Genomic DNA, 14,920 nt, shown 5'->3' with positions numbered 1-14,920 from the left:
GCGCGCGAGCGAGGCGAAATGACCCCAACAAAAACGAAAATCAACTGGAATTGCCGCGCGGAATTGAGTTCAAAGAGAAACGAAACTGGCACGAGGTATCGCGGCCGGAACAAAACGTTCCAATCAAACGTGCATTCTATCTCCATTATCGTCCGATCCCACCCCTCTCTTTCTATCCTCCGCACACGCCCTCTCCCTCTGTTCTTCCATCCATCCCCCTTGCCGGCCAACCCTCCACCACCACCACCCTCCCCCCGGAAATAACCACATTTTCGTTTCGCGTTACACACGGTGACGCAAACGCCGGAAACCGCGCGCAATCATATGGAAATTACGGGAGAGTCGCGCGAGCGCGCGCGCGCGCGCGAACACGCAGATTCTAAATAATCACGCGGGCGACGGGGCCGCTCTTTGTTCACAGACGACATAATCACGCCGGTGTACGTGGCGTCGACGAGGTCGCCGGTCACCCTGAAGCCGAAGCACAGGAAGGAGAACATCCAGGAGCGTCCGACCTGCGACGACGAGGAGGACTGCGAGGAGGGGTCCGGCGAGCCGGTCACCACGGAGGAGATCTTCGTCACGTCGGTCACCGGTCCGTTTTCCAACTACTTCTTCTATGCTTCTTCTCTGTCCGGTTGTTTCTTTCCTTTTTTTCTTTCTTCTTTCATTTTTTCTTTCTTCTTTCCTTTTTTTCTTTCTTCTTTCATTTTTTCTTTCTTCTTTCATTTTTTCTTTCTTCTTTCATTTTTTCTTTCTTCTCTCTTTTTTTCTCTTTTTTCCCTTTTTTCTGTTTTCGAGGAAAGAGTCGGAGCCTCTCCTTTTGTTCGACGTTTTTTCGGCGAACTTCGGTGTTCGCCACCCCTCCCCCCTTCTTTTTTTTTGTTCCCGCCCCGCCATCGGAAACACACTCGATTTTCACGAGTGCCAACTCTCGCGGAACACGCCACGCCTGGGTATTGATCTTCCGTTGCACGGGTTTTCTCTCGTTCACTTCCTAGCACATGCCCGTCGCTCATGCGGCCGGAGTATTTCCAAAGACACCCCCGCATAGTTTGCCGAGAGGAAACAGAATTCTTTGCACGGCAGAATCGAAAGCACTTCCGGGGACCGCGTCAACCCGGGAGATAGGCACCTCTTGCTCTCTCATCCTCTCTTTCTCTCTATATCATCCTCTCTTTCTATCTCATCCTCTCTTACCCTCTCATTCTCTCTTTCTCTCTCTCTCTATCTCTCTCTCTTACTCTCTATCTCATCCTCTCTTACCCTTTTTCACTCTCTCTTACTCTCTATCTCATCCTCTCTCTCTCTCTCTCTCTCTCTCTCTATCTCATCCTCTCTTTCTCTCTCTCTCTCACTCTCCATCTCCCACGGTCCCTTTTTCTCTAGAGGCAAGAGCGGGATTCGAAATTCGCACGGCGCCGTCGCTTTTTGCGCGGCGAGAGAGCAGCTCTTTGACTTACGTCGGAGATTTTTTTCCGCCGCGAGAACTCGGTAAAGGGTTGCCAGGATAAAATTGGCGAATGATTCGCGCCAGCCTGCTGAAATGGCGGGAATTGCGACGAGGGATAGAGTAAAATCGTGGCAGAGAAAACAATGTTATGTTAACAGTAAAATATAATCGATTTCGAAAGATTGGTAAGGAATAAATTTATAACATTCTTAATAATAGTACCGAGCTAAAATATCGAAGTAATAACAGTGTTTTGATTTTTATAATTTATTATTAGTTTTGATCATTTTGATTATTTTTTTTAAATTAAAATATTGATTTTATATATCGAATTTGAAAGATATTTATTGGAAGCTTCTCCTTGTACAGTTCCTGGCAGAGTAACTATTACTTGATAATTTATTGTATAGTAAAGATGCTTAAGAAAGCAATTGTTGACCAGAAATATGCCCAGTCGATTCTTTAAATTATTATTGTCGTCGGTGCCGAGAAAATTCTGGTCTGCCACGTTAGCAATAATTTTTTATGTAACATTACATCAAATTAAATTCACCGCTCATTTCTCACGTGGCATAATTTTGGACGCGCAACGCTCGAGAGATTCGCGGCTCGCAAAAAGGATGATCTCGTGCAACGCGATGACCAAGTTGCCCAGAGAAATCCCGAAAGGCTCGTGTGGAGGGGGTAGAAGGAAGCGTCTAGCTCGCGCGCGGACTGTAACCAGCCCCGAGTCTAAAAGATTCAAAAGCACTCAGCGGGTGCGACCGAATCCCTTAAAAACTTCTAATGTCCCGACGAAAATAGATTAAGATCAATCGGACGGCGTCAGGCGTCGCGACCTTTCCACCTGCGCGCAATTTCCTTCGCCGGGCAGAAGAGGGTGGCTTCCGAGAGAGAGGGGGGGAGAGGGAAGCGCGGCCGATTTCGCATTCCGTCAAAATCTCGAACCCGCCCGGGCCCTGAGTGAAATTCCAGCGTCGCGCCCGGGTAGAAACGTTGCATTAATATTTATCGTCGCCGAGTGAAATTGCTCGGGGTGACTCCGTCGGCCGGCGCGTGCTCTAATTGAGGCAAGATACGTTCAAAATGTGAACGCAGCCGTGGCGGGGGACGGCGGCGGCGGCAGGGATGAGGACGGGGCCGGAAGAACGCGCGCGAGGGCTCGTTATGGAAATACTTGGCCCGTGGGCGTCCTCCTTCATCTGCATATCCCTCGAGTTCGCACACGGTGAAAAGCTCCGCGCCAATCCCGACTGCCACCCGCCGGTTAAGTTGACCATCGCGAAAATAGCGCTCCGCTCTGCTACCCCCCGCCGTTCGACGCCGGACGCGCGACTTCTTTCAGTGCGGCGTTCTTCACCGCGGAACGAAGGGCGCCTTTACTCTCTTTCTCCCTGACCGGCCGTCGCCGCTCGACGTCGCTCGCTCGACCGGCCTACGTTTACCCAACGTTAAAGTGATTCCCCGACGAACAGAGAGACCACCCGGAAATACTCCCCGAAGCGCTACGAAGCCTTTTTCGAAGCACTCCGAGTCCACCCCCCCCCCCCCCCCCCCCCCCCAGTGGGGCTGACCTTCTCAACCCTTCGCCTCGCGATTATCGGTCGACGAACTCTTTAGCCACCCTCTCGACGAGCGAGAGCGAGCACTTCGAGGCGGTCGCCGCGCGACTCGCCGTTACCACCGATAATAGAAGCTCTCGAATTCGTCCGGAACAGGGACGTCGATTCTCCCGCGGCTCGGTCATTCTCAACAAGGTATTTTTTTTATTCTCCGCCAGCATATTCCAGTTGCCGTCAAATTTTTATAAAAACCCCGTCTCATTCATTCGATTATTGTAAATTCATTTCACGGTTTCTACGGTTTGATTTGCTTTTACACAATCAGCGGGACGATTTTTATTTTTATTTTCACATTTATTCAATTAATATAGCTCGCCTCCGCGCTGTTTTATTTCACTTGGATTTTTTATTGAGTCGATTTTATTTTCTGTTCTTTTTTAACTGCTTGCAATTTGGATGATCTTTCTTTTTTTTTTTATTTTTACCTCGGTTCGTATCGAACTGACGTCGCTGTTGTTGAATTAGTGGACGTCTCGTTGCTCTAACGTAATCATTTTTCGCGAGATTCTGTTGCGTTGTATTTTATTATATCGTTGTTTATTTATACACGTTTGTTTATATATATATATATATTCGGTACTTGTTCGGGGCGAGTTTTGGTATTTCGCTTTTTATTCGTTTCAGTATTTTTAAATCGCGTTCGTCGCTCGGCTATTCTCGCGCGGTTATCTGACACGGGAAAATTACGTGAAACCTCGAAATTACGGTGAATTTCGTGTTGGTTTAAACGGCGTTCGGATGATAGAGGTGTTCGCGTATCGCGCGACCGTTCGAAACAAGCAGGGAAATCGACGTAATGAGGGGGGGGGGGGGGGGGGGGGGGAAAAGAAGAGGGGGGGGGGAGGGTTTGAAAAATAGCAGCGTCGCGGAATAATTTGATGAGAGATAGAGGAAAATGGTGATTCGTGGCTCGGTTAGCGGTTTTAGGGGGGGTGGAGATAAATGGCCGTCGACCATTCATGCTGAAAAGTGTTCTAATTGCGTCGGAAATTTACATTTTTTTTCCCGACGATTTTGCATAAAGAAGAGAGCAAACACGAGATCGTTCTTCGAACCGCGATTTAAGAGATCCTTGACAGAAAAATTTAACGTTTCCGTAAACAATGTGAACCCTTCGCGCTCATTTTAACGTAATTCCAAAATAACTTTTCCGACACACAGCGTTTCCATTTTATCCAACGAAGTGTTATATTTATGCAGACGAAAATTGAATCTCGTAGCTCGTGCAACAACGGTCCACGCTTTTAATCGTCTTTTCGAATCTGAATTTTCGCGATAGAAATATTATCATTATTATATTTAAATATTATTTTGCTACGCGAAGTAACAACGTTAGCAGTGCCTCGGAGTCCGCACACGGGCGCAAAGGGTTAAGCTCGTTAGCTCGACGTAATCGACGCACTCGAATAGATTCCCGCGTGCGTGAAAGTTCGGCCGAGCTGTTCTCCGAATAATTTGAAAATTTATAGGTCGGCACGCTGTTTCCTTGCTTCGTTACATCGGCGAGATAACTCGATTACCCGGTAGTATAATTAATAACTAATATCGTTAATATTTTATATCGGTCTAATAACCGTAGGCGAGCGGCTCTTGTTCCGCGCGAACCAGCGACCGGCGCTATTTTCGGCGATGCCGCAGACATTTTGATCGGCAAATACACGAGCCGCTAATGAACTTACAGAGGAGTCGACATACTTTAACTAGACCAACCGAGGATCGATTTTGAACGACGCGAAACGAGGTTTATGCGGTTCGACGAGTCGAGCTTTTGTGTCTTGCGTCGCGCGAGCGGCGCCCTTAAAAAATATTCCCCGTGCGCGCGATAATTGCGCGAATAAAATCATTGAAAATGTTCGTGACGGCGAAATGTGTGTATAGTCCGGTAAAATAAATCGTCGCGAAGTTGGAAAAAGAACGGTTTGCAGGTTAACTTTATTTCTTATCACATAATATACATTACATCACGTTTTCCTATTAACTAGATTATTATTCCTATTATATAAACCTTATCAGCAATAATAATAATATGTAATAACAACATGCAAATTAAAAACACTCCTAAATCTAATAACGAAAAGGGAGGAAAATATTCGTGTTAAGTTACCCCCTGTTGGGGTCAGTTAATTAAATTCAACATTTGACACGGTAGATTTAAAGCATAGACAATTGGAAAATAGAGAAATATCGGCGGCCGTTTACCGATTAGGAGGATATTAAAAAAAAATTTCGTATCCGTCCACGCGAGCACCGCGACCCGCGCTTCGAAATAGCAAAAACGATAAATCTCTCTGGCTCGCGTTCCGTAAAATGTTTCTTCCTCGAATTGCTTAGTATTTATGATGGATCGTTCTATTTGTAATGCATTGAAATATTACCTGCACGTGTATCAAGACAGATATATATGTATATATATATATTCGCGAAAAGACGTGTATAGTTATATTTACGATCGGTATACCACTCTGTAATGCACTGTTTCACGGAACGCAGTCGGCGGGGGTGGGGATATTGACAAATTGATTTCGAGAAACGTATTAGACTAGATTCCTGCGAGAACGATTCTTAAATAGTTTTCTATTCTCTCGTGCATAAGCCGATTTCATTGTTGAAACGTGTGGTATAATATGTTCAAAGCGACGAGAGAAATATTGGTGTAACAAAGTCGGGGGTTTCATAGGTTAGAAAAATATATTCTGTGCGTCGCGTGGGTAGCGTTCTCTTTCGCGTAATTGTTATAATTAGAGGGGTAATGGAGTAGCAAATTCACCGGCGGTGGAAAGGTTTAATAATTGGTCTGTAATCCTTGAAAAAAAAATTGATACGTGCCTCGGCGCCGTGTAAAGAATTATCCAAAAGCCGCCCTGCCATTTCGCCACCCCTGAATCAAGAAAAATCATTGAAAATCGAAACAAAGATCATGGCAAAATAAAAACAGTTTTCTATAAAAGAGACCGTAAGAAAAATCATATCCGTCGAAATTAGTACCGACATTAACGATAATACTTTTTTCCGCGAGACAGAAAATTTTTCAAATTCATCGTAAATATAATTTCGCGTCCGCTCCGTCTTTAATTGAACAATTCTCGATGGGAGTAAAATGGGCGTAAAATCCCGTAGCGGACGCGGATCGTCGAAAATAATTCGCGGGGAAGCCGGGATAAATAATTCAAAAGAATCGGCTCGTCCGGGCCATTTGAAGAACTTATTGTTCGCGGGGCAGGTTTTGCGGGATGAATGAGGCGCGCAGAGAGATATCAGTCCCGGTGACCCGGTTTCTCCCCGGCTAGATCGACGAAAGCGTTGACGCGCGTACTCCTGAAAAGAGTAGAACCGTCCGCGAATAATAGCTTTGGCGGTTGGCGGGGCACAAACGCGAGAAAAGAAAGCAATTAAACGGCAGAGAGAGGAGTCGTCGCGACGCGCGGGATCGGCGTCGCGACTGGGGCCGTGTGTGTCTCGAGAGAGAGAAAGAGAGAAAGAGAGAGAGAGAGGAGCACCTCGGAGCCGCGCCGCGCGCCGCCCGTCGATTCTACCCTCCGCGTGATTAAACGTACGTCCCTGGAAGTGGCGGAACACGACTCTCCCACCCTCGGCGGTTGTCCCTCGCAACGTGGCCTCTGCCCACGCACGCGTGAATATCGCCGGCCTACGCACGCGTAAATATTGTCGGTAGCACGTTACTCTATACCCCCATCCTCATCCTCCTCCTCCTCCTCCTCATCCTCCTCAACCCCCCGCGCGAGCCAATCGGATACACGTAATTGCACCAGCCGGCTGACGCTTCTCTCTCTCTCTCCATTTCCCATTTTCGAAGCAGATTCCAGCTCGGTGACGTACACGACGGCCCGCGAGTACACGACCAGCCACATCAGCACGCAAACGTCTCCAGGCTCGCCGTCGGCATCGACCCGGGATATCGTCACCGTCTCCGTCCAGTACAATGTGTCAACCACAGACCTCGAGACCAGCCACGCCAGGTGAGTGTTCCGCAAATTCTCGCTTCACCGACCCGTAGCGGCAGACCGCCGAAATTCCCCGAGCAACCGAACAGATTCCCAATGGGGTGTCTTGCTTTCTCAAAGGGGTGTCCGCTTTCCCAACCAGGGAGGGGGGGGAGTGGAGAAACCCCCCTCGCCGCGTATCCTTGAGGGAACACACGCTGCCACCCTGTTGATGCGGCATCGTTTACGCGTCCGTCGCGACGCGATCCTTTTCGTCGAACATGTGGTTCCCTTTGTTTCGACGATTTCGCCGCGACGGTTTCAGGGCCGTATATCGCGGACCCCTGTGCCGTTTTTCCTCGGCGAATCTCACAGTTTCTCGAACGGTTGGCCACGAGAAATTCCAATTTCCAGCTGGCCAGTGATCGCTTGCTCTTTAATGTCGATGCGTCGGAACGGTGAGAAGTTTCCGTTTCGAGGATGAACGTGTAATATGTGAGATTTAATTATTCTTTTTCTTCTTTTTTTCTTTTTAGTGACTGGATGATGATGGGAAATTTGAGAGACGGAAGATAAGAGTGATTAATGGTTTGATTTCGATGGTATTCGTTTTGTTGGGAAATTTTTGTTTCGAGAGTGCAAGATCGGATTTTGTTTTCTCAGTGAGAGTGTCATTGTTTTCTGGATGAACGGTACAGAGAAATTCAAATTCATGGTGGTTACTGTAATGCTTTAATTTCCAAGGTTTAAGGGTGAGTTGTTGCAATGGTGACAACAGGTGCGAAATTTTCTATTTCTTATCGACAGGTGAATGGTTTCTGGGACACCTTTTTATCGATTAATTAAAAAAAGTAAAAATTAACAGTGACTTCTGCTTTTAATTCTCGAAAGTTGGAATGCTGGAATAATTTTTGTGAACGTGAAAATGCCGGGGGTGGGGGTGGAACTGTTTTGTGTGCGTGTGAGTTAGGTTAGTGTCGGACAGTGATTTGTTTTTAAATTGAAATTTAAAATTTAAAATTTTGCTGCGAGGTAGAAAACAGAAACAATACGATTTTTTTTTATTATGGTTATTTCATCGATAGAAAGCTTTTATTAGCAGACACATAAAAACATTTTACTGCAATATTGTAGAAATAATTTTTCAAATAGCGATCGATTTTAATTTGAGGTTGATTCTGTCGCAGAGGTAATAGCGAGTCGCTTGAAAAATATTCACGTGTTTGAAGAAATTCGTGTCTCTGTCTGCTGAATAAAGCTTTAACAATTACAATTAAAATTTTAACGAAATTTCGTGGGGTAGAGACCGTTCTTATCGTTGCTCGACTATTTTCTGATCGCTTCCGAGACGCGTGATTTATATCGTTCTTGGCCAGCGTCGCACGTGCTCTAAAATTGATAATAAATTATACACGTGTTTGGGGAGGGGGGATGCGGTTAACCAAACTGTGATTAAGCAGTCAGATTGGTTTTAGCGGTTTGATTAGTTAACCGTTCTAACGGAATCGTGCCAGCAAATTCGGGATTGCCGGGTTAATCGAAAACCCGGTTTACATTTCTCCGACACGCGTTTTCTGTAAATTTCCTTGCCGAGCGTGTTAGAATCACGGTTCGCCGCGACGAATCATTCGCCAGGTGTTGCGTAGCGTTCCTTTGTCGAGCAGGAAAATTTTCAGAAATTTTCTTTCTCGATTTATATAAATTTTGCGAAACGAAGCCGTTCGGAAATTTCTTACCCGTGAAATCGTGAAATGACGGCAATAGAACAAAAAAATTTTAATGATCCATCAGCTATTTTCAGGACACGGTATATAGCACTGGCCGAAGTGAGACCTATTTTCGTTTGGGAGGAATGATCGATGACCTGATTCGAACCGCGGTGACGATTTTCCGTAATTATTAATAGCATCCGCGACCGAAGCAGATTGTTTGTCGGGGAAATTTCGGAAAAACGTCGGAAGTGGTGAACCCGCGAAAAAATTGATAGAACCGTGGACGAGAAGACGCCGTAGATCGTAGAACAAGAAAATGCTCGAGCCCCGTTTACCCTAAATTTACATCCCATCGGAATTGCTACAAATCCACTCTGTCATCCTCCATTGGTTCCCATCGCCCCTCCATCGGTATCCGTCATCCCCTGCTCTCCGCGTCGCGGAAGATTGGAAATCAATTGCCAATTGAAAAACAATGGAAAACGTGGCACCATGAATAAGAAAGGAACCTGTAGGGAAGTGCTTCCGTCGGAATCGCAATCATCGTCACGCTGCATCAGTTTCCATCGGCCCCCCTGTATTCTAAATTATTAAGTCTGTTGGAAATTGAAAAGCCGTAGGAAATATAAAAATAACGAGTGAAAGGATGCTGCGGAAGTTCTTCCCTAAAATTACATCCCATCGGTCTCCGTGTTGTAGAAAATTGGAGGTCTGTCGCGAATCGAAAGGCCGATCAAAAATGTAAAATAACAAGTCAGGAGTTCCCTCTGGAATATTAAGGTCTGTCATCGTTTCAAAGATATATCGAATCACTAGCTAGCAGCGCGCCCCTAAACAGACGAGCCATCAGAATCTTGACAGTCCTGGTCTAGGCAGCCTCGTCATCCTCCCATCATCCCCTACGACATTGATGAATTCAGTAATTGCCCATAGAATATCGGGATAGCAGAACGATAAAAGATCCTTTCGAGGAGGCTTCCCAGATCCTCTCCCCCTCTCCGTATCATCCTCCGCACCTGTAATCTCGCGCGCCACGTGTCCAGATGCTAACAGACGTTATCGAATTGATTGCAGTAGCGTCGTGACGCCGAGATCGACGACCGTGACGACCCAAACGACCACCACGGAGATGACGGACCCGCCGCCACCACCTCCGCCGCCGGTCTACCCGCCTATACCAACACCGCCGAAGAACAACAACAACAAGAGGATAACGAGCGAGACGGAGGAGAACGCGGCGCTGATAATCGGCATCATAGCCGCGGCGCTGATCGCCATCATCCTGATCATCCTGCTCATCCTGAAGTTCAAGAGCCGTCCGGAGACCAGTTACAAGGTCGACGAGACGAAGACGTTCTGCCAGGACCCGAACGCCGCGCTGCTCGGCGCGGCCGGTTCCGGCCAGCCGTTCAACGGCTCCCTGAAGAACGGGGCGAACTGCAGCAAAGCCAACAAGAAACGCGAACTGATAGACATCAAAGAGTGGTACGTGTAGAGACGGCCGCGGTCCCTCGAGAGCCGGGTGATTCGTGGTCTGGTGCCAGGTGTCCACGTGTACGTTTGAACAAGCTCTGCCGCAAAACGAGTGGAGAGCCTCCTCTAAGATTCTTCGTTGGTGCTACGGTGAACGAGAGAGAGACTGGTCCCGGGGAAACGGCTTCCGGCCGGAAGAAAGCAGAAACGGCCGTGTTCCTTGCTTGCCGGGGCGAGACCAACCCGGTGTAATAATAACAGTGTGATCGATAACTCGCGCGAGAGCTCGTTCTGGGAATCGGCGAGAATGCCTCGACGGGAACTTGGCGGCCGTGGTCGCCGCTCGTCGTCGCGGCTCGGCCGATCTTTGCGCGATGCCACCGGACCAAGCAAAACATATCCGTGTGTACTCGCGTCGACGCGCGCGAATCCGATAGGATCGAACGCGATCGACGATGCGCGCTTAGGCGTCCGATCCGCGCAGAAGCCAAGACTGATGTCGCGCCGACGGTAGAGTGTGAAACACCGCGATTTGCGTCGAGGCCGGCGATTTGTTAACCGTTCGAAGATTGCGCCGATCAGAGAGAGAGAGAGAGAGAAAGAAAGAGAGAGAGAGTACCGGTCCGGGCGCCGGCGGAGGTAGTGCATTTCGTTATCAATTCGTTAGGGCGACGCTCGAACTAAAAAATGCCCGGCGTTCCACGCGGACGCGAACGAGCGGACGGCCGCCGTTCTCGGGGCCTTGGAATACGGCTCGCGCGAGCGCGCGCGCGCTCCTCCGCAAATCAAACTTCTTCCTTGTTGCTATATTGTTAGTTGTGTATTATATTTATTGTATATGAAAGATTTATTGTGTACCATAGAACGTTCGCGCGCATGATCCTTCCTTTAGGCCGCGCCGTTTTCGAAACGGAGAAAACCCGCTTTCCGGCGAATTGCCGCCGGCGAGAAACGACGAAGTCCTGGCCGAACGCCGCAGCGATATTGTACCCGTGGCTCGTAATCAGAAAAGCTGTTCGCGTTAAGTTCGACGAGAAGAGTCACGTTCGATCACGAAGGAGCGGGTGTCCATGGAAAAATTAATTTTCACGAATGTTTCACGCGGTTGTTAACTCGTTCTTAAACCTGTTCTCGCGTTCGTGAACTGCGCAAGTGTTATTCTCTCGGTGTTATTTTCGAAAACTGCCAATTCGATTGAAAGAATTAGTAACGCGCGTTTTCGGCCGGGACCCCGCGGATTCTCGCAACGGCGGCGGCGCGTCCGCGGAGGCGGAGGGCCGCGCGTCGCGCCGTATTTCAAGGGTTGGACTCGCTTCCGATCGAGAAGGATCTTTCGGTAGTCCAGTTATACGATGTAGGCGAACGGGGGGGGGGAGGGGGGGGGGAGAAAGTGTTTGGGATGGAACGGAGCGCGAGAACGAAAGTATCGATGCGAACGATCCTATCTAGCAATTAACGAACTTATTGTTGTATAGAGAAAGAGAAAGGAAAAGTATACACGCGTGTGCACGCGCGTCCGTACACGCGGTAGTAAGCGGTGGGGGGAGAGTCGTCGCGTGTATGAACGCGCGCGTGCACGCGGATATGACGTTTATCGATTATGTTATACGTGTAAATTGTTTATGAAATTATATAGATTTTATTAACGAAAGAGAGAGAGCGTGAGAGCGCGTTTCAGTGTACGTGCGTGGGTGGGTTTTTGTGTGCGTGTTACGTGTATATGGGCCCCCGCGTCCCGCGACGCGAGGAGCCGCGACGAGTGAGACGGTGACGATTCGGCGACAATGCCAAGAGCTAATTTAACGCGAGGCGGCCAGTTGGTGTGTCCAAGTGACTCTCGGTGGACACTGTCGAGCGGTCGACGAGTGCGGCCCCACGTGCTGGGGACGCTTCTAACGAAAGCACGGAACGTGAACACACACACACAGTATTTGCCAAAACAAGGGAAACGGAACCGTTTGACCGGTGCTTAACCATTTGTCGTCCATTCTCTCGCCATTTGATTTTCAACATGAATACTCGCGCGCGGATCCAGCGCGTTCCGACCACGCGAACTCTGGCGATGTTCCTCGACGCTCACATATTTTCACAAGTCTCGACGTTTCTCGACGCCGCACCTGTTGGCGCGTGTCCCCGCCAAAATTCTCGAGAAGGCCTTCTACCCGCGGCTTCGCGAATCGAGCAATCGGGATTTCGTAGCTGAAAAGCAGGGCTCCAAAGGGTTAATTATATCTATGATGCCTACGGATTCGCTGATCCCTCGGAAGCTAGAAAGCTTTCTATCTTTCATTTGAGATCGTTGTCCCGTTATTCGTGTGACGCGTTGATTCCACGGCCGCTGTTATCTTTTTGAAAACTACCGCTAGCTTTTCGGCGTCGGTTGGTGCACGCATCGCGCGGCGGCTCGCGTTTCATTTCTCGAATGGATTATCGACGAACTTCCATCGTGTACCGAAACTTCCGACGCTTCGGTAACCGAGAACAGCGTCAGACCCGCCGGTGTAAGGAAATCGGGGAACACTAAGTACTACTTTGAGGGGAATTATGCTTCGCTTGATCCTCGACTCGCCGAGAAGTTCGCCTCGGAGATGGGGAGCGTATTTGCGCTAGTCCGGGTAGGAGACATTAATCAGGAGGGTGTATAATAATCGTGATTGAACATGATTAATGACTACGCGCGGCGTAAAATTATACGGAGCGCGAAATTATATTAAAATACATTCGTGGATTGATGAATGCGAAGCTTCTCAGGTTTCCATTTTAATCTAACTGAAAACCTTGAAACTATTTCGGATACCGCTTGAAACTTGTTGCAAAATTATTCTGCAGATAATTTTGAATTTTACGCAAATATTCGCGGTATGTAATTTGAATTTCAACGACACCGCGTACAGGGTGGATTATTTAAATGTGTCGGATTACTTGTGAACAGCTTGTTACCGTGTTAAAAAATAGATTTTTAATATTGCAATAAAAAGTCAAGGTTGAACACAGGGTAGAGCGAAATGCTAGCACCAGTCGAAGCCTGAATTTTTCTCGCGCAGTTTCAGCTGCCGTCATTGTAATTATCATCGCGCAAGAGATTCCTGGAATTATTTGAAGTCCTTACGGAACATTTGTTGAAGGGGCCGACTCGTCAAAGAACTATTTTTCACGAGCGAAACGTTTTCGAGCTCTCGACGCGTATCCCTGGAACGATTAACTCGTTGGAGCGGCGAAACTCCGCGCACGCGAATGAACGAAAGAGAGAAGGAGAGTGAGAGAGAGCGAGAGTGAAAGAACGTGGAAATGATGGTCGAGGGAACCATTACCTCGAAAGACAAGAAGAAAAACGTCCGATTGTTGAAAGCTTTTTAATACTTGGCAAAATGCTTGGCGCGCGGAGAACCTGCAGTCGGCTGCGCCATTTTCTTTGAAACCGGCGTTCCTCGAACCTGGAAAACTTGAAACTGAAAACTATTTCGCGGACAGATAGAAGAGTTAGCCGTGTTGGAACCGAAGATTCGATTCGATTCGAAACGATACCCGACCAGTGTGTCTCGATTTGTTATTTGAGCCGTAATTAATGTAAGGAGTGTTCGCGGTAAAAATATTCTGCACTTAATTAACGATACTACCGTCGATTTAATTAATTAACTAACGTCGAGGCACGGATTCTAAAAAGGTTAAAAATGGTATTTAGGATTTCTAGAATTTGCCAATGAAGCACAAAGCTTTGTAATAAGACACGGACGAATAAACGTCAAAGCGAAATACTTAAAAAAATGACGAGTTTACGCAAGTTCTATCGATCTAAGCGCTTACACGTTTCGTGAACGAACAAAATGAGTGAAACGTTTTATATTGTTTTTTATTAGTTGGTAGCGATACACGCGAAACACGCGAGCGGATGAGGCTCGAATCGTAAACGTGCGCGTTCCTCGAAGGGAACGAAAAAAAAAAACTGCAAAAAATGGTGAAAACGAATTGAATTTATAGGATAATGTAAAATAACGTTCGCTTTTATCGCAAAATCTACCAAATTCCACGCTGGTGTTTCGTTCACACAAGAATCTCAAAATACTTACACTGCCGTTCGGTGACACGTACTCAATGCACCACGCAAAAACTGCACAAAACTTACATTTCAATGACCATTTACGGTCTCGTAAACTATATATCACGGCGACTTACACTTTAACGGGTTTCCCTTTAATATATAATATTTTTAAAAAGAGGAAAACAAAAAAGATGAAGTGTTCGAGGAATCGTTTCAACATTATCTCTAAACTAATTAAAAATTAAAGGTTGCGTCTTAAATGACTTTTAATCGAGACCGCTTCGTCGACGCGGAAAGCCTCCTGGAATTTCACTGTTGTACAAAAAAACAGAAACTATTGCCGTTCGCGATCTGTATTCGAAATATTCAAGCCGGCTCTCGGCGAGGGCGCGGTGAAATGCTCTTCGGGGACAACCCAGCGTTTTCCATGGAAACCCGACTAAAACGGCAATATTATCGTTCGGGTTTTGTACGAATACAGAACTTCCAGGCGGGATTCGCGCGAGTCCGCCGTGCATAAATTTCTAAAGAATTATCATTATTTCCGGCTTTCCATCTGTTATAAAAGAAAAACCGAATGAAATCGGAAGGTTCGAGGAACACGCCGATCGAAGGCGTGTTTCAAAGCGTTTAAAGGTTCTCGGTTCGACGGCGTTCGCCGGAGCAACTTTAAGACTTCG

General features: G+C 47.3%; 1 protein-coding gene across 1 annotated transcript in view; it reads left to right on the top strand.

The window, feature by feature from the left end:
• Positions 1-11,563, top strand: part of Nrx-1 (neurexin 1) — a 371,741-nt gene extending 360,178 nt beyond the window's left edge. The window contains 3 exon segments of the mRNA XM_078182335.1: positions 422-595; positions 6,893-7,052; positions 9,803-11,563. Of these exon segments, the coding sequence (XP_078038461.1) occupies positions 422-595; positions 6,893-7,052; positions 9,803-10,223 (755 nt within the window). The 3' untranslated portion in view covers positions 10,224-11,563.
• Positions 11,564-14,920: the final 3,357 nt, after the last annotated feature.

The sequence above is a fragment of the Augochlora pura genome, chromosome 1, assembly GCF_028453695.1.
Source record: "Augochlora pura isolate Apur16 chromosome 1, APUR_v2.2.1, whole genome shotgun sequence".
NCBI lineage: Eukaryota > Metazoa > Arthropoda > Insecta > Hymenoptera > Halictidae > Augochlora > Augochlora pura.
This window is presented reverse-complemented; position numbering and strand designations above follow the sequence as displayed.